General features: G+C 33.7%; 1 protein-coding gene across 1 annotated transcript; it reads left to right on the forward strand.

Annotated features, from left to right (window-relative positions):
* Nucleotides 1-16952: 16952 nt before the first annotated feature.
* LOC149550534 (adenylate-forming reductase 06235-like) lies at nucleotides 16953-21042 on the forward strand. Its single transcript, XM_089794482.1, has 3 exons — nucleotides 16953-17383; nucleotides 19699-20146; nucleotides 20440-21042. Exons 1-3 carry the CDS (start codon nucleotides 16953-16955, stop codon nucleotides 21040-21042), a joined length of 1482 nt encoding a protein of 493 aa, XP_089650608.1.
* Nucleotides 21043-21585: the final 543 nt, after the last annotated feature.

A 21585-nucleotide genomic window follows, 5' to 3' on the forward strand; every position in this document is an offset into this window, starting at 1 on the left:
AATTTCTATTTGAGGGAGCTTTCTAATTTTAGTAGGTTGATAGTATGTGCTCATATTGTTCTAATCTCATATGTGGAGGTTCATCTTTGATATATCAACCTACCAAATGAGTTTTATTATCATATCATATATATTGTTATAGTTATTATAGATTTTCATTATGAATTTTGGCTATCCAAACTTCAAGTCCAACGATGAAGGCCTAAATGGCTCCAAAATGAGGAGAAACTATACATGTTTAAAGGCTTGCACTTTAAACTACTATAGTTTTCTAGTCAAGGATTTTGGAATGGGATTATAATAGCTCATTGCATCAATGCTTTGCTAGTTATGGTCTCCAGAAGTGGACCCATCTGAAAATGTAATGCCCCCCCTAGAAATTTCCAAGAACTAAACCAGATGTTGAAAGTGATTTTAATGTCTTTGTATAGATTTCAATCCACATAACATGAACAAGAAGGAATTTATGCTAATTGAAGATTGAACTACTGCTGAAATAATATTAGTTCTCAAAATGATAAAATCAAATACATAGCAATGGATTCCAAAGACCAAACCCCAAGGGAATGACGTCTAGAATGTTACAAGAGAGGATAGACATCCTCTAATGCCAAGAACAGATCTATAACTCACACCTCCAAGCTCTTATCAAATGCAATTCACAATCATTTGATGCTAAACAATGAAGCTCCCACCTCTATTTATACTTTCCCTACACCCTTCTAGAAGGATATCAAATATTAATTAATTGCATTTACTAGAAGCTTCTCTCTTCCAATAATTAATGTACTTTGTAGAAAATCCTCCCTTGTAATATAATAATTAATTAAATTAATTAAATATAACGTCACCTTTTAATTTTTAATTTATTTAATAACTTTATAGGAAATCAATTTAACTGCTAAAGTGGGGACATTACTGTTCGCCCTCCTTGAAATTGCTTGTCCTCAAGCAATCCAACAACACAATGAACTCCAACCTCCACCTGGATCCCAGTTGAAGTAATATGTGATATCCCTGTGAACATTAAACCAATTGCAAACTAGCATTATCAGGACCAACCATATGTCCTGTAGCCTAGCACCCAAAACTTGTGTTGATGATGTAGAAGTCAAAATGTCACCAGAAAGAAACTCTGTAGAAGATCTATGAAAACTCTTCTTCCCTATATCCATCCACATAATATATATTGGACTGGAATCCTAATCATAACCAACATGCATTGAAAAATCTGTAGCTACAAGCAAACCATATGCACTCATGCTAATTGTATCAATAGTAGGTGTAGCCACATTGAAATATATGGACATAGGAACAACACTAACTACCACAACAAAAAAATTGAATTGAATCTGTAGTTGATGAAAACTCATAATCATCAACATGTGCACTTTCATTAGAACACACATCAACAACTGTATGCATATTGCTAAACTCTTTGTTGGATGGTACAACTGACACAGAAGTGGATGTTGATATGACAATATCCTTGCATTCTTCTAATCCCACTATTGTTGCATCACCATCCCCCAAAAAAGCCTCATATGTGGACTCCTGACTCTGCACACATGACTTAATGCTAGATTGCGAATCAATAATACTAGAGCATAAATCCACATCTACTAACTCCGTTGAAACACTCACTTCACCAACATGATAGTTGAGTGGCTCTATACTTGTCTTGATCCCACCTGAGGAATCAACTACCTCCTGCACTATAACAACATATCAATATTGATGCCCATATGTCTAGCCATAAGTTGCAACATCATATCCATTCACCTATTTTACTCCTGTTGCATCATATCCATTTTCTATTCTACTCCTATTGCATCATATCCATTCACCTATTCTACTCTTGTTGCATACATTGCTCTTCCTCTAATGTACCTAGTAACCATCTGAACATCACATCTTGATCTAGATTGATATACATTTTTTCATACACTTTTCCCTCTATCCAGCTATCCTAAATTCCCTATAAGACCTCCATAGGATGGTAGGACTTATATCTTTGATACCACTATAATGGGCACCCTAGAAATGCTCAAGAACTAAACCAATTGCTAAAAGGGATTTTAATGTCTTTGCATAGATTTCAATCCACATAACATGAACAAGAAGGAATTTATGCTAATTGAAGATTGAACTACTCCTGAAATAATATTAGTTCTCAAAATGATAAAATCAAATACATAGCAATGGATTCCAAAGGCCAAACCCCAAGGGAATGATGTCTAGAATGTTACAAGAGAGGCTACATGTCCTCTAATGCCAAGAACAATTCTATAACTCACACCTCCAAGCTCTTATCAAATGCAATTCACAATCATCCGATGCTAAACAATGAAGCTCCCACCTCTATTTATACTTTCCCTACACCCTTCTAGAAGGATATCAACTATTAATTAATTGCATTTACTAGAAGCTTCTCTCTTCCAATAATTAATGCACTCTCTAGAAACTCCTCCCTTGCAATACAATAATTAATTGTGCTTCTAGAAAATTAAATTACTAGAGGCTTCCTCCTTTCCAATAATTAATACACACTCTAGAAGCTTCTCCCTTGTAATACAATAATTAATTAAATTAATTAAATATAAAGTCACATTTTAAGTTTTAATTTATTTAATGACTTTATAGGAAATTAATTTAACTGCTAAAGTGGGGACATTACAAAATGTAATTTGTAAATTGTCTTGAGTTGATCCTATGTAATAAACTATAATGAAATAATATAATATGAGGTTGGTCGGCCTCAAGGGTTAGGGCTTAGTGTTTAGAACCTTCCTGGGCGATAAAAAGTTCTTATATAAGGAAGGCTCGTAGGTTATCTACAAAATTTTTGGGTGATAGTCTCAACTTTGTCTTGCAAATAGTTGTAAAGAAGACATCCATGCGGGTTAACATATTTTAATTCTATAATTTTGTATTTGTGGCAATCATTAGCCCATATTTTGTTCTCTCAATTTGTGTTGTTTCTTTGTTTCCATTATGTGTTGTGGTATTAAGGGGAGCATGCTTCCTCACTCATATATAGTGCTCTTTAAAGGAACATGCAACTAGGTCACATCAGATCTCATTGCCAGACAATGGTGAGTGGTAAATGATAGATTTAGGAATTTAAAATGGAGTCAATAATATCTTATTAATTTTAATGTGTATGAACAATATTTCAAACTATTTGTTGTCGAAAACCCTAACTTATATAGGGATGTAACAAAACATGAAATTTATTCTCAGATAAACCTATTTTTTAAAAAGTAGATAGTGCTAATTCTTTTCTGATTCATTTGCAAATCAAATGTTAAAATAACTATTGTCTTGAAACTTAATAGAAGAGACAATCCTAATTGCCAATGACCCTATGCCAAGTTTAAATGTGATAAGGGAAATGCATAAAGATTTTCAAATTAGATACTACATAGAGATAAAGAATTTAACCTCTCCCACATATTGATTACATGTAATACAATTGTCCTAACTAAGTGAAAACATTGGGAAATAGAGAGTTTTGCAGGTTTGAGCACCCCAACACCTATTTTGCCAATGGTGGCCTCTGATAATCTTCCATTGGCTTGTTCTTTTTTCAAATTTTCTTAGCCATTTTTATTACCTGGGCTATGAAATATGCTTCAAACACTATTCCCCTAAAATCAAAATGGACAATATTAAGTTAGTAGAGGCTGGAACAATGAAAGGAAACATTATCTTCAACAATGCCAATGCTAGTTGATATGCACAATTTGCAATGAAAATAGTGTACCCCAATCTATCCATGGCTTTGTTTCTTTTTTCTTGACACCTTAGTATAATAGATGTGCAATAAAATATACACATGCATTATTTTTTCATATATTAAAATAGAAGACTTGTAAAAATGGAAGATGGAGCATAAAATCCTTCTAAAGGCTAAAAGTATAACATGACAAAAATGAAGACTTTCCATATTAAAATCGAATTAGATTCTAATAAATTCATCATTTTGAAGCTCTCTACCTTGGGCTTCCGATGATTTTGCACAATTCGCTTAGGGGAATTTTAAATTTATGTTTCATTTATCAATTGTAGGTTGTGTTTCACTAGCTTGTTGTTTGCAAAGCATAAATAAAATTGTTGTTAAAATGTTGCCAATTATAAGGAGTGTTGATTTTTCTTGAAGGTGAATAAAAATCAAAAGAGGACATGCAAAGGAAATTTATGATATGAGGGTTGCTGGAGAATTTTAAAGCATTCAACCACTAAGCTCAAAGTTTTCTCCCACTGCTAAGAAGAAAAAAAAAAAAAGAGGTTTGTAAGCTACCTAATTACTTGAAGTTGAAAATTGAATTACAAATGTTTCAGTCATTCATTGTGTGAAAAGTGAATCACTTCAAAAATCAAGCTATTTCCAATATTTCACAAACAAATCAAAGTCTACCTATTGAAGAAGTTGTTCTCTATCTGCATGTAGAGTGGGATTGGTGAAATCTAGCGCTCCATTACTAGTTTGAGCTTCGGCCCCATCAAAGAGTCCAAAACTATTTTATTTTAAATTGGAGATTTTCACTTGTCATGCATGCACTTTGAAATGAGGAGACATTGACAAGGCACACATCAATGTCTATTGCCAATAGTTGCCACAATTCTAGAAGCTCAAATTTTTATAGATATTTTTTATTAGAAAAAAGAAAAGGTTTCCTAGAAAAAGCAGCTGAGCCAATCAAACATTAAGAATTTTGTAGTTGTAAATTTATTTTTAATAGGAATTTTCTTTGAGACTATAGGATATAACACATATTAGATGATTTTCATCATTATCAAGACTTCAACTATTGTAAAATAGACATTTGAAAACTTTAGTCTCTTGCCTTACTATAGGGACTAATAATAGAAGAATTTGGTAAGATTTTGTATCTACAACTATCGCATAGGCAAAATGCGTAAGCATAGAGAAGGTGAGCAAACTTTTTGACATATTGGTTCAAAAAACTATGTGGCAGATCATGAAGATTGCAAGACGTGGAAATGTATTTGGTTTTCTTAGATGAATATAGCTCAACTTCTAATTTTTGGCTTTTTATTGTTATTCAAATTAATGGATATAACTTAAAGTCAAAAAAAAATATCACAGTTTGTTAACCACCCACTGTCAATTTTTGAGTTTTACCATGCAAACGAGGTCACAATTTTCATTTATGAACTTTTTGGGATAGGCTTTTAGATTTTGCATTCGAAGATTAAAATTTATTAAATTATTTCTATAAAACTTAATATTATTTTTAAAATGCTTTTAACTCTTAACTATAATCTATATTTTTTATTTTGACAAATTAGCCTGATTTTCTTAGAATACTTGTCATTATGATCTTAGAGAGAATTAATTAATTCAATAAAATGTTAAAGATAAGATTTTATTAATGACTATAGAATTAGTTTTCAATAATTATCTAGTAGAAAATTATGTGGATGTATACATTCTTGAGCTTTAAATGTTTGAATGTATTGATTTTTTTAAAAAGATAAAAAATGTTATAGCTCTACAACCATTATATTAGTTTTCTATGTAATGACTATAGCATCAACTATTACATAGAAAAATATGAGCTCATTGAGAAGAGTACATCAGAAGGGCACAAACATATATATAGAAAAATAGAATATCTCAACAGTTACATTTATTCAAGCATTAAACTCCTAGGAACAACAATGATCTAACCCATTGGGCCTGGGCATAACACAAGAACTAAAGTTGGAGCAAGAATGGCCACATGGCTAGGTCAAACAAAAGTGGATCCTTATTCTTCTTAGGGATCATATTTCTTTCTCTCCTCAGAGTGTTCCCAAATGTGGAAGGCTTTCCTTGATCAATCTCTATTATATAACCATATTTCACCTCCTTTTTAAGCATAGTGGTTGATCCATTTTGAAGAAGCTCCTAAAACTTATTGTCCTTAATCTTCAAAATCATAGTGCCCTTCATAGAGATGCCATATATTATGAGTCTCCTAGGAGACTGAATAAGATTTCTAATAATGCCAGAGAATATATTATCATTCTATTTTTTCCATATAAGCTATAAAATTTTAGTAGAAAGAACAAACCAAAAGAGATTGCAATATACTCAAAAAATCCCAAGTATGATATTAGTCATGTTAAAGTTCTAATCAAGAAGAATTCCAAATATGGCCTATACTTCCTTGGGAAAAAAACCATTCAAAAAAGATGCAATAGATGTTTTCAAGTTTCTTGCAATAGGAGAAAATATTAAAATCCCCATTAGGCTTAAGGATGGGCAACTTATGCAAGAGGATTCTCCAAAGAAAACATAGCTTTTTAGGTTCATTATGCCTTTGTCATAGTTCAACAAGGATATTTTACCACTCTTTAAAAGTGAGGGACAACTTCCAAGTTGAATTCAAGTGTTCAAAAATGATAGAACTAGAAGTATAAAAAATGACAGAACTAGAAGTAAGAAACTAGTAAATCAACTTAGCCTTAGTATTAATAAGAGGAGTTTTATATTTCCAAGTAATATCCAAGAGGTTTCCACCTTTGATAGCAATAGGGTAAGAGGGAAGTACATGCTTACATTATTTTTCTATCATAACATATGTCCATTTTTTAGTAATAGGGAGATTAAATTTAGAACTTGGATTTTCCCACCTATGAAGCAAACCATTTACCAAAACATCTTTGAAGGAGAAGATGCCTTTGCTTTCCCAACCTTTGGATGAGCACCCTTCAATGCTAGGGGTTTCTCTCCTATATAAAGATTCCACCATAGAGAAAACTCACCATTGATAATATTGTTATTGTAGTTTGAATCACTTTTTTCTGAAAAAAGGATTGCATTGATTTCCAAAATTTCCATATTGATTTAAAAACAATAGAGCCTTTCAACTTTATAGGGAATCTACTTGATAGCATATCTCCAAGATATAATTTTTTTAAATTGGAGGCATTCATAGGGTGACCCCTACTAATGTTATCATAGATGATATTATTCCAAGGCTCATCACCATCGATTTCTTTGGTGACCCATTTTACAACCAATGAAACACCTTGAAATATAAGGTCCTTAAGCTCGAACCCTCACATTAATTTGTCCATATTACACTTTAGGAATTGCCTAAAGGTGTGAAAAGTAAGACACTGAACAATGAGTAGATGAATATACAAAGATTTAATGTTGAAGTGACACTTCTATATGAACCGAAATAGTGACATGAAGATGTATGTGAATGGTTGATGTATTTTGCAATATTGTCAAAGAGGGAGAAATATAGTGGTTATCATTCTTATTAGTAAGAAAAGTAAAACAATCCATATGAAGTAATCATTGTCAAGAGGAAGACATATGTTACTAGAAGTGTTGAAATTATCAGTAAAAAGAAGAGTGTGCTCAGATTGGTGAAAGAGTATGTGCTGAAATGATAGAGGGCACATCCTGAGTTTGCATTAGATGATAATCAAAATGAAACAAAGAAAGAGATAACACAATCATAGAGGGATAAGATAATACAAATTTAAAGATTATGGATTACATTGTAACTAAGTGATGTGGTCAATAAGTTGAATTACTGATTAATTACTATATTGGCCAAGTGAATTTATGAGTTTGATTAAGTTGTTTGAAGTTGTTAAAAGTTGAATTGGTACATGTAGATCTAAGGATAAATGATTCACCCCCTCTCCTCTTAGTTATTCTTATAATTCTGATAATTGGTATTAGAGTATTGATGCTTGTAAGAAAAGTTTAAAGGGACTTTCGTTAAAGATCAAGACATACAAGAGAGAGGTACCCAAGCTAAACAAAGAGAACTTCCTAGCATGGAAATGGTTGATGAGATTGCATGTATCTCGAGTTGGAGATTATGTAGTGTACTATTTAGAAAATGAATACATTGAAGTACCTAGACCCATGACAATTGAGAAAATAAAAGAAAAGCAGGAGCACAATCAAATTATGATAGATTTGGCGTCTTCTCCAAGTTATTTTGAGTTTGATGATGTGAAGAATTGCACTACTACAAATAAAGTGTGGGATAAGTTGGCACAAATTCATGGAGGAGACAAAAATTATTTGAGAGCTAAAGCTAAAAGTTTGAGAGGGAAGTTTAATGACATGAGAATGAAAGAAGGAGAAATTGTTTCTTAGTGATGTGGTTGAATAAAAAAGGTAGTCAATGCAATTAGAGGTGCCCAAGTAGTCATATTTGAAGAAACTATGATCAACAAGATATTGAGGACTTTATTTCCTATTTATGCCATTAGAGTATCTACAATACAAGAACTAATATGTAAACTTGGTAATGGTCTAACTCTAAATAGTCTAACTGGTAGGCTCACTACATTTGAATTTCCAAATTTTAATAATTATACACCTTCTACTATTGAATGTGCTTTCAAGTCTCAACTGACCCTTGATGGATCTAAAAGAAGGAAAAGTTCAAATATTAAGCATATTGATAGTGAAATTGAATCAAATAATGATCTTGATGACCTAGAAGCATTATTGGCAAGAAGGTTACCAAGAGGAAAAGAAAAATACAAAGATAAACATCCTATAATCTATTTTACATGTAACAAAGTTGGTCATATTGCTACAAGATATCCTGACAAAGATGAGGAGGAAAGGAAAGACAACAAATACTAAGGAAGGAGAGACAACTGAGAGAACTGAGGTAACAAAGACTACAAGGGAAAAGGTAAGAAATCTTGTTACATTTTTGAAGAAGATGGCTCTAAAAGTGATTCTGATGAAGATGTTGGAGAATTTGTTTATGTTGCAATGAAACATGAATTTATGAAGATGACAAACTTGAGAAAGTTTTCCTTATTTCACATGTGAGTAAGAATGATAAATGAATAATTGATAGTGGTTTCTCACATCATATGATTGGTGATACAAGTAAGTTTGAAAAGCTAGAACACTATAATAGTCACTGTGCTAAGTTTGGGAATGATGCACCATGTTATGTGAAATGTAAATGATCTATTATATTGAATGAAAAAGAGCATATAAGATAATGCATATTGGGTTGATGGACTAAAATAACCCATTGAGTGTGGCACAATTGAACAGTTTAGGCTATTGAGTTTAATTTCAAAACAAAAAGGAAAATATCTATGATGTTACTGGTGAACTGATTGGAAGTGGAGATAAAACAAGAGGTAACTTGTTCTATCTATACCTATATGAAGATACATGTTTTTTTTCACAATTTGAAAATGTTTGGTTATGGCATAAGAGGCTATGTCATGTGAACTTTGATAATTTGGTACACATTAGTAAGATGAAAAGAATGAGAGGTTTACTAAGATTGAGAAAACCTGATAAAGTGATGTGCAAAAAATGTCAAATGGGAAAACTGAAAAAAGTCTACTTTCAAGAGCAAGACTATTCTCCTGATGATGCTTTGGAGTTGGTTCATAGTGATTTATGTGGTCATATTAGGGTGAAAAGCTATTGTGGCAACAAGTACTTTATACTATTTTTTGATGATTTCTCTAGAATGAGGTCTGTGATGTTTGTCAAAGAAAAAATTGACACTTTCCAAATGTTTAAGTGTTGTTTAGATATAGTTGAAGAGGAAATGTGTAAAAGTCTAAAATGCTTGAGATCAGATAGAGGAGGTGAATTCATATCTAAGGGGTTCAATACATCCTTCAATGCCAAAGAAATCAAAAGACAAATGTCAGCATTAAGGACTCCACCACAAAATGGGATAGTTGAAAGAAGAAGAAAATCAATCATGTACTATGTAAGAACACTGATGATGGAAAAGAATGTTTCTCAAAAATATTGGAGAAAAGTTGTAAGTACTGTTATTTATACAATTAATTGCGTTTAAGTCAAGATAGGTACACACAAAACCCCTTTTGAACTATGACCTATTGCTATGTACCTAATGTCATTTATATTTTGAAGTATTTGAAAGAAAGAGTTATATTGAAAGATGCAAGGAAAGGAAAAATTGATGCAAAGAGTGATGAAGGTATATACTTAGGATATTCCACTAAAAGAAATGTATACAAGTGTTTCAATTCTAACAATAAGAAAATTGTTGAAAGTGCAAATGTTAGAGTTGATGAATTTGAATAAAAGAATGAAGAAGATTGAAAGAAGGAACCTACAGATTACAAAAGAATTCTATAGATCTATGAAGGAGAACCAAGTACTTTACCTAGTAAACTAGAGAACGAGACTATCAAAAATCAATAGACTAACATTATCAAGTCACAATAGAGAAGCTCTGTCAGGCCTCAGCAGCAAGTTGTTGAACATCAGGATGTAGGAGCTAAGTTAGAGAGAGGAGTCCAAACACCAGATAGAAGAAGTTGAATTACAATAGGAGATACCTAGAGAAGATGAGCAAGATGGACCAAGTGAACTACCACAAGGAGAATGAAGATTTTTACCCATCTTAGCAAAATATGTAAGAAGACACCATACACTAGATGAAATCATTGGAGATAAAGATTCAAGAATCATGACAAGAAACACATTGAAGAATGATACATGTTAAAAATGTGACATTGATCCAAGAACAACTAAGGATGCATTGGAGAATGAAGATTGGATTAGAGAAATAAATGAGGAGATTGATCAAATAGAGAAGAACAAGCATGGACATTGGTACCAAGGCCAAAAGATAAGAATATTATTGGAACCAAGTGGTATTCACAAATAAGTTGAATGAGAAGCTGAAGTTACAAGGAATGAGGAAAGATTGGTTTGTAAGGGATATGCACAAGAGGAAGGAATTTACTATGGAGAGACATTTTCTCCAGTTGCAAGGTTGGAAAGAGTAAGAACTCTAATTGTTTATGTTTCTTACAAAGGTTTCAAGGTATATGAAACAGATGTCAAATCTGTACATTTGAATGAAATCTTGGAAGAAGTCTACAATGAACAACCTGAAGGATTTGTTCATCCTAGAAAAAAGAACATGGTATGTAACTTGTACAAAGCACTATATGGTTTGAAACAAGATCCTAGGGCACATGGTATGAAATATTACATGCATAATTGGTAAAAATTGGTTTTGCAAGAACTAATGATAATAGAAATTTGTACTTGAAAAGTGAATATGAGAATAGGACATTGTTGGCTGAAATATTTGTTGATGAAATCATATTTGGATGACAATATTTAATGTACAACTCATTTTCTAATGAGATGAAGAAAGAATTTGAGATGTCAATATTTGGAGAGATAAAATGCTTTGTTGGTTTGCAAATTTATCAGATGAAAGGAGGTATATACATTACATAATCAAAGTTAATCAAGGAGATATTGGTTACCTTTGGAATGGAAGATTCAAGGCCATTTGGAACACTTATGGCTAATGGACATAAAATTTCAAAGAATGATGATTCTGCCAAAGTGAATCAAACATTATATAGGTCAATGATTGGCAAGCTGCAATATGTTGTTCATAGTAGACCTGCCATTGCATTAGTTATTGGTATTGTTGCATGATTTTCTACTAATCCTAAGGAGAATCACATGATTATTGTGAAAAACATATTGAGTTTATCTAAAAAAGAACAGAAAACTATGGTTTATGGTATAAGAGGAATGACAAGTTTGATTTGGGAGTTTACACAAATGTTGACTAGGCTGGAAATGTTGATGATAGAAAGAGTACAAGTGGAGGGCTTTAATTTCTAGGAAGAAGATTGATGTCATGGATAATTTAGAAGTGAAATTGTATTTCAAAATCCACAGGAGAAGTTGAATATGTTGCAGCAATAGTTAGTTTCTCAACCATAGTATGGATTAGGCAATTGTTGGAAGCTATGAAGGAAGAGATTAGTGAACCTGTGGTGATATAATGTGATAACACAAGTGCAATAAATATAGCTAAGAATCCTATGATGCACACAAGGACCAAGCATATTTTCATTAAGTATCATTACTTGAGGGAATTAGTTCAAGACAAAGAAGTAAGACTAGAATATGTAAACACAAAGGAACATATAGCTCTAGTGTATTCACTAAGGCACTACCCAAGGATTCATTTGTATATAAGAGGTAAGTTAGGGGTCATTCTCCTATGTGAATGAAACTAGGAAGAGATGCAACATTGCATGAATTGTTATGATTAGAATATCTTACAGATTGATGCAGAAGGTCACACTTTAGGAGCTACCTAAAGTTGTGAAAAGAAGGATAGTTGTATGAGTTGATCAGACTGCAAGAAGAAGATGAAATATGGAGTGATAATTCAAAGATCAGTTAGTACAAAAAGTGAAAAAGGATATGTGTACATGATGTGTACGATGGATGATATCTTTGGAATTTTTGTCAAAGAGAGAGAATATGAATGATAGTTACCATCCAATACAAGTTACAAGTTACAAAGATGGAGATGTGTGATGTCAAGTTACCATTCAATCTATCAAAGATATATCAAAGAGGGAGATGTGTGATGTCAAGTTACCATTCAATCTATCAGAGATATATCAAAGAGGGAGCCAATATAGTTGGTATTATAGTTGATGTCAGAATGAAGAATCTCAATTGGTATCATAGAGGGAGAAGTGTAAAGAAGCAAAGAGGGAGCATATCAGAGGTTGCAAGAATGTAAATCAGAATGAAACTAAGAATATTAATAAATATCTGATATCTAGACTATAGAGGGAGTTGTCACTGAATCAAGGAAACACTTTTTCCATTGCACGGTAACTAAAGGTGTTGCCATCAATGCCAAAGAGGGAGATTGTTGGTAACTACAATTGGAACAATTGTTATGTCATTGATGTCAAAACTTACTGGTAAGACATTTACTAATAGTGTAGAGTGCCATATTAGTTGATTGATGATGAAAATTTGAAAAGAGAGATAACAAGATGAACAAGTAAAGTTGTTGAGTAAAGAGGTGTAAGTATGATGAAATTACAATGGGCACTTGATCAATTAATATTTGAAAAGATAATGTGTTATTTGATCATTGTAAATTAAGTGATAGAAGACAAGAAGCTAAGTAAAACACTACACTTGACTGAGTGACAGGTTACTAGGTCATGGAAGAAGTTGAAGAAGAAGATAAAGGAACTTAAGTAATAGCCGAGAAAAATAGTATCAGCCGAGTGATGGTAGAGACCAAGAAAGATGAAGGAAAGCTAAAGTAATGACCAAGCACGGTGATGGCTGAGCAAGCCAGTGTAAGCCAAGTGTGACAGATCAATAGAGACCGAGCTACCTGGTGATGACAGAGCTGAAGAACATAGTGATGACCAAGTGTCAGGAAATTAACAGTGTTTTGAAAGAATCAAGATTTGAGGCTAAAAGTTGAATTTATGGATTGGTCAAAATGCGTAAAAGATAAGGATTGATGAGCTAGCATATTTAATGCATGAATTTAGTTTGTTAAGTGTTCTAAGATGAGGATTCAAAGAGAAGTTTCAAAAAAGAAGTAGAAGGACAAAATGACAAATAGATGAACAATGAACATGATTAAACCCTAAGATCTACAACTATTTTTAAGCGGTAAAAGATCAAACCTACCTATTTAACAAGGCATAGGAGATGTCTTACATTGGTTGTTGGACTGGTGAATTTGTGAAGAATTTGTGAAGGATAGAGCTGCAGATAAAAGTGAGAAGTTGGTGAAAGAGTGATTGCTTGAAGAGTTATCAAGTAGATCAGAGATGGAGAATGTGAATGACAAGTCACATTAGCAACCAAACCCATTATCCTCATATATCTTAAAGTATTTATTTATTTATTTTCAAAATGATAAAAAAACTATAAATTATAATTTGATTTTTTATTCAAATATTTTTTTGAATTTAAATCTTCTTTTTGAATTTAAATCATTATTTTGAATGTAAATCATTTTATGAATTTAAATCTTCTCTTTAATTTAAATCATTTTTTGAATGTAGATCATTTTTTAAATTTAAATCTTCTTTCTAAAATTAAATCATTTTTTTGAATGTAAAACATTTTTTGAATTTAAATTATTATTTTTGATTCAACGTGCATTGCCTCGAGGCAAAAGACCAGAAGAATAGACTAGTACTTTCATAGCTTCTCGAGGTAGTCGAGGAAGGAGTGCTTGAGTGGGTGGAAAGACATATCCTCACCCTTCCCTTGAGACACTTGCATATTGCCCTCCTCCTTACTTTGGGTCTCCTACCTACACTTTCTCTTTGTCAACCTTTCTTCCAACTAGAGCTACAGGCCACCAATTTTAGCCTTCATAGCCCACATAGAATTATGGTGCAAAATCAATTTATTCATTAAGTACCCTAACTGGTCTTCAATTTTTTCATAGCCATCAGGGTCTTTAGTACTTCATCCTTTTCTTCTTTCGAAGGCACTATTTTCTAGATATGCACCAGTTGTTTCTCAAGATGCTCCAATTGTACAATCCATTCCCCAACACCCAACCGACTTCCCATTAGGTTTCATCCTTTTGACTTATCATGTAATCTTTATCCTTGTGCTTCACTTCAGCTATGGCTTCCAATCTGTTAATTTTCTTACGAGAAATATGCATTTGAAATAGAAGCCATCTCACCAATGCCTTTAATCTAATATAGAAAATTTCCAACTCTATTGAATGTAATGTAGGAGTTTCCAAATCCACAAAGTCATCTTCCTTTTTAGGCATAGGTCCCTACGAGTATTCCTAAGACACTTTAGGGTCACCAGGATAGCTCAAATTAATAATAGGGGAGTGAGGGAACATAGAAGAACTAGGGGATAAGGGTTTGAATAACTAGGATGATTTATAGGTGTCCATCCACTATTAATGACCAAGGATGATCCTTTTTTAGAGTCCAACGAGACATCAAAAATTTCTTCCATGTGTTCAGGGAGTCCTCTTTCTTATTCTTAGTTTTTTCAGAGGGGAAGAACATGCATGATAGACCTAGAAGAGTTTATGGGAGCAATGGAGGGTACAAGCCTATTTCAAAGAGGAAGAAATGGTTGGGAAAATTTGGCTATTTAGCTTATCCACTAAATGAGGGGAAGTCTGAGGCACAAGATTCCTATGAAACTTATGTACCACCTATACAAAATACCTTGGTGTTTGGGAAGGGAATCATTCACTTCACATTTTTCCACAGAGAGAGAGAGAGAGAGGAACGAGTCTAGAATGGAAAAAAATGAATCATTCCTCTAAAAATTGTTGAGCATAGGAAATAGGTGGGAGTGGAATTGCTTATACTTACCTTCACAAGTGATGAACTAAATTAGTAGCTTCACCACTTCCTGTCACATCCTCTTGACACCTTCTCTATTAAACGAAGAATGTAATCTAGGAATTTTCTCCCCTGGGTCTAGAAAATGCTCAAAAGCCTCTTTGAATGATTTTTTTGTATTTTGCAAAATCCTCATTCCTTCCATACTTAGATCAATAATAGCCGAGATCAATTTCGAACTCACAATGAAGGAAACAACACCCATTGTAACCTTCCCTACATCCCACAATTCTAGAATCCTCTAAGAGAGCTTTGGGTTGAACCATTTCACACTAGTAATATGCTTCATGATACCACCACACTCCAAGGTTTCCCACAATTCTAGACCCTTTTAATATTCCCAACATTCATTAGGCTCAACATGAAAAGTATCACCCCCATATTCGTCTTCTTACTATAATTCTTCCTACAACACTTACAAACTTTAACACCACTCAAATTGCTCAAAGTAAAATAAATCCCACTTGTTTGACCCAAGTTACCCATAGAAGAACCGTCAAAATTTAACTAAACCCAATTAGGGTTAGGGTTGGGGGGATTTTATGTCGCTACTTATGTCATTGACAAGATATTTGTAATTTCTCAACTTTTCCAACAACTCCCATGAACACGCCACTTCCTAGTCAAAGGACGACGGTTCATGGTGGTGATTAGTAGGATTCTGAGTCTTTAGGTTTTCCTGGACATTGTATATAAGGCCCCAAAACACAAGCTTAACATTTTTTCTTTTATCCCCAAAAATCTTGTTCTTTACTACTTCTAGATACACCAACTACCATAAAGAAGAGATTGCCACCAATTCTCTGAAATTCATGAGACCATCAACTTTAAAATACTATGTATAGAGTAATAGTATGTTGTCTAACTTCCAACACCATTGCAAATTGAACACTGTAATGATGTGTTCTCTAACTTCCCAAGCAAAAGGGTAGGAAAAAAGAATATGATCAATGCTTTCAGCTTCTTCTTCACACATGCCACATCTATAAACAGTGGCATGGTTAATCTCTATTGCAATAATAGTATAGTTGCTTATTTTTCTATGTGGTAGTTAGTTTATACTTAAGTTGTGATGGCTTGAAGTTGAACTCTAGTTTGTTCTTGTAATGTAGCCTCTTGTATTCAAATTCAAAAACCTCTCCCTATCATCTTAAATAAAAAAATCAGACCCAAATTACAGACCACTAAATACAATTGCTAAATATAAAAATGGCATTTCCCCTCCCCCTTGAATTGCTCAATACAAAAATGGCATTTTCAGTCCCCCTTGAATTGACCTCTTAATTCAATCGTGAATCCACTATATTATTATTTTCTAATTAACATCGATTTGACTCCAGTGGAGGTGGAGAGGAGAAGGGCTCCCATCTAGTTTAGCGTGGTGCAGCGAAAATCCCCCCATAATGGAAGCTCGCATAGATTTGAATATGGGAATCTCTCTTCTTTCTCTGCTACGTCAATGGCGACCCGTAACACAAACTCATTCGAACGTCTCAAATAAAATATCATCGTCTTCTGTCTTCTTTCCACCAAGATTGAAAAAATAATGTAAATTTCCGCATTGGGCGTAATTAAGTCTGCTGCTGTACAGTAAAATCAGCGCTTTTTCAGACGGGAAACTTTGAAAAGCCAAGAAATTTGAACCATAGAAGGGCCCAAGAACACTATTTTCTTTGTTACAAATATAAATCTTACGATTCCCATTTTATCACTGAAGCGATTATAGCGCTTGTGTGATAAAAAAAAACATGGAGGCAGAGACATCGTCAGGAAAAACCAGCAAAAATTTAAGCATGGAAAGATCAGAAAGCTGCGATTTTGTAGACATAATCGAAAATGGCAGACCAGAAGAAGAAGATTTGGAGCGCCAAATCGGATTCGGCGCCGCACAAATGTTGGAGGAGATGGAAAGGGCGGCGCCGCCAAAGGCGAAGAATGCCGAGACGCGTATTTCTGTGATATTGCTTGATCAGGGTCTGTTTACAGTCTACAAACGGCTGTTCATCGTTAGTTTTGCTTTGAATGTGACTGCAGTTGTCATGGCTGCCACTGGCCACTTTCCCTATGCGGAAAAAGAAGCGGCTTTGTTTTCTGTGGGGAATATAACGGCGCTTGTTTTCTGTCGAAGTGAGGCGTTTTTGAGGATCGTTTTTTGGGCCGCCGTCAAGGTGCTCGGCAGGTCGTGTGAGAATGCTCTGTAATTCTTTCTCAAGCTTTTTATTATGATAGTATTCCATCATCATTTATAAGAGATAATTTTTAGATTCGATTGTGTTTAAAGTTTTCACATTAATATTTTGAATTCACGTTCCATTATCTATTATTATCTCTTATCTTTACAAAAGAGGATTAGTGAATGAACAAAAAGAACCTTAGACATCATCTCTTGCAAATGAATTTTCTTTCTTTTATATATATATATATATTTATTTTGAGTTCCCTAGATGTATCTAAGTTCTTCATATAATGAAAACAATTGTAATTTTTTCATCATTAGTTATATTATGGTTTATATTTATGAGTCTTCAGATGTATCTAAGAGTTTTTTTGGCCAATTGATTTATTGAAGATTGCATGATAGTTTTATGTTAAGCTAAGAGTAAGGTTTCATTGAGGTAAGCTAAGTAAAGGTAAGATCTAGTGGAGAGGGCTTTCTTAAAATCTCATGTTGAAGTTTTTAGTAGTATTTTAAAGTTGATGGTCCCATGAATTTAGTAGGAGCTCAAAAATTGTGGGTATCATGAATAAAGGAATACAACACAAGTATCATTTTTCTTCTTGGAATGCCTGAAATATTCAATTCTAAGCTGGTGGGATGATTTATAGGCCCGCCCCAGATTCAATCCCTGAAATATGTAGTTCCAAAAATTAGAGGCTATTGTTTTTGAAGAAAAGTTTCCAGTTAATCCTACAACATAGTCTTTTATTTTATTTCATGGGACCTCACACTCTATTAGTCTGTTAGCAGGAATATGAGTGGAATAGGCATATGTAAATCGGAATTGTGAATATGAATATGTATTTCAATTTTGGTCTAAAAATGAGCATTTGCAATTCCACCTAAATAGGTGGAATTGGAATATGTATTCCTATTCCAGTTTTATTTATTTTAGAAAACATAAATTTTTGGGTTGTGAATTCCCTAACAAATTCTGAATGAACCAAACAAGAATATGTATTTTCTATTCTAGAATAACAATTCCAGAATACGTATTCCTATTGCCATATTCTTATTCCCGTAGCCAAACAGACTCTATGAGAATAGATCTTGAAGTCCCCTCATTAGATCATGCCCTAAAGAAGAACATTGCTTAACATTTTATTCATACTTTGAAATTGGTGTCACAATAATGTCAATTTATAGAATAGTTAATTTTGTATTTAAATCTTGCATATAAATTTTACTTCTTTTTCTCTCCCTAGAAATCTAATGTGCATGTTTAACTTATTTTTATATGATAGGCTGTAAATCTTAACATATTTAACTTATTTTATGAAATTAAACTAATCTTTAATCGAGAATCTCTTCTAATCTAAATTTGTTTTTTTATTAAGCTTGTTTAACATCTTACGCCTCCTTTAAAACAGTAGTTGTTGATTTCACCATGGTTTTAATTTATTTTATATTTAATTCATGCATAAATTTGAATTTCATTCATTATCAGCTGTTTTATTTTCTTCTCTGATTTATATCTACAAATTTTCCTTTTTTTCCTGAACTTTTAGTTTATGCCATGATTAATTTTGTATTTAATTGACAATCTTTATAGATCGTCAATATATACTGCTGAATTTCATTCATTATCAATAGTTCTGTTATCTTCTCTAATTCATATATGCAGGTTTTACTTCTTTTTCTTCTCTAGGGCCCCGTTTGGTTGGGGAAGATAAATTTGTGCCATAACCAGGTTATCTTATAACCAGGTTTTCGAAAACCTGGTTTTGTGGTTTGGAAAGCCAATGGTCTGTTTGGTTGACACGGAAGATGAATATACTGTGGACCCCACAATATTATTAAAAAAATCGTCATAAAATTAAAAACTTGGTTATAATTTCGAATTCCACCTTTTTGTTGGAAGAAACTTCTTCCAATTTTTGACCAAAATTGGAAGATGAAATTGAAAACCAGGTTATAATTTTAACCAACCAAACACCAAAGTTTTTTTACAAAACCTGATTTTACCCCTGATAACCCGGTTTTGGCTCTCATCTTCCAACAACCAAACGGGGCCTAGATTCGTAGTATGCACGTTCAGCTTATTTTTACGTGGTATGTTGCAAATTCTTAAAATTAAACCAATTTATAATCAATTAGTCAAATAGCTCTTCCAATCCTTGATCTGATCTGTGACAAATCTTAATTCATATAAAAGCTTTGCTAATAAATGGAACCCTGCAAAAGATGTATAAAAGTAGTACAGTGCATATTGAGCTGCTCTTTGAATCAAGACCACTTTTTATTATTAATATTCCACTTTTAAATTTCTGTAGCAGGTCATGGGTTCCACTCCCAGTAAAGACCGCCGCCACATCATTTCTCCAGTGTTTAGGAGGAATCCACAGCGGCTGCGGCATTTCATCAATAATGTGGCTCACTTACGCCCTCTTTCAAATCCTCTGCCACAGAGACTCCACAAGCGCCGCCGTAATTGCCATTACAGCCACCATTTTGGGGCTCCTCTTCATAAGTTCAATGGCGGCATTTCCCCTGGTTCGCCATGTCCACCACAACATCTTCGAAGAAATCCACCGATTTGCAGGGTGGGCAGCCCTCGCATTGCTCTGGGCATTCGTCACACTCACGGCAACATACAATCCATCAAAAAAATCATACCATCTTCATTTCACAGCTCTTGTAAAGAGACAAGACTTCACTTTTACAGTCCTCATCACTTTCCTCATACTTCTGCCATGGCTCACTGTCAGAAAAGTCGCTGTGCAGGTAGAGTTCAACATGGCATTGGCTAATCTGCAGACAAAACGTACTGAAGAAAAAATAAAATTGAACTTATTTTTTTTTTCAAATTCATGCAGTTTCAACCACAAACTAAGCAGAGATCATGAAGATCAAATGCTCAAAACTTCAGAAAATCTATGATGTTTTCAATTTTTCAAATTTTGGTCAATAGTGCGTTTTGTCTGGAGCTTAGTCAAGGTCCCTTAATCCCCACACAATTTTAATAGTAAAAATATAAATTTTTTCTTACTGTGTGATGTTTAAGAGTGGGTGTGTAGGTGTCCGCGCCATCCGGCCAAGCAACCCTGATTAAATTTCCAGGCGGAGTAAACGCCGGCTTGCTCGGCCGGATTAGCAGATCTCCTCTCTCAGATTGGCATGCATTTGGGATAATCTCTGACGGAAAAGATGAGCACATGATGTTGGCCGGAGCAGTGGGAGATTTTACGAGAGGACTGGTTTCTGACCCGCCCAAATTCTTGTACACTCGCCGTATTCATTTTGCAGGGCTGCCATATTTGGTGAACATGTATGAGAAAGTTGTGGTGGTGGCGACTGGATCAGGAATATGCGTGTTCATGTCTTACATGTTGCAGAGTTCTCGGGCAGAGGTGTTTTTCATTTGGGTGGCGAAAGAATTGCAGAGGAATTATGGGGATGAGATTGTTGGGAAGGTTGAGAGTTATCCTTCGGAGAAGAAGATTGTTCATGACACGGCTTTGTTGGGGCGCCCAAATGTGGCGGAATTGACTGTGACAGCGGTGAGAGACTGGAGAGCTCAAGTTGTCATTGTGACGAGTAATCCGAGTGGTAGTCGAGATGTTGTGAGGAAATGTAGAGGGGTTGGGATTCCAGCATTTGGGCCCATATGGGACTCTTAGGACTTTGTTGTTGGCCTAGTGGTGGAGAACTTGTACTCTTGAAAGAGAGGTCACAAGTTCAAATTCTACTTGGGGGGTAGGGTATGTACGCCTCGTTTGTAGCGCCAAGCACCTCTCGAAAAAGAGTACGAGATAGTCCCATATCACTGCCACCATACGTAAACCCAAAAACTATAACATAGTGTTGTGGACTATATAAATGTAGATATATAAGTCTTTAATTGCGACTTCAAATATCTAATTGTAACAAATACTATAAGATGGTTTTTATAGAAATAATGTATATCTTCTTTGAGAATGAATATCTTTCGTCACAATAAGAATGAATAAAAATGAATGTATAGTTCTACAATTCTTTTAGATTTGTCCTTTCATAATTGCTAAATATATACATGTAGATATATAAATCTTTAATTATAGCTTCAAATATCTAATTGTAGTATATCAATGAAATTATATCTTTGTCTAACAAATACTACAAGATGATTTTTATAGAAATTAAAAGTACCAATCTTTAAAAATGTTCTATATTTAAAAGTCACA

Source organism: Cupressus sempervirens, chromosome 7 (assembly GCF_028749045.1).
Source record: "Cupressus sempervirens isolate cs-2001-9-10 chromosome 7, ASM2874904v1, whole genome shotgun sequence".
Lineage (NCBI taxonomy): Eukaryota > Viridiplantae > Streptophyta > Pinopsida > Cupressales > Cupressaceae > Cupressus > Cupressus sempervirens.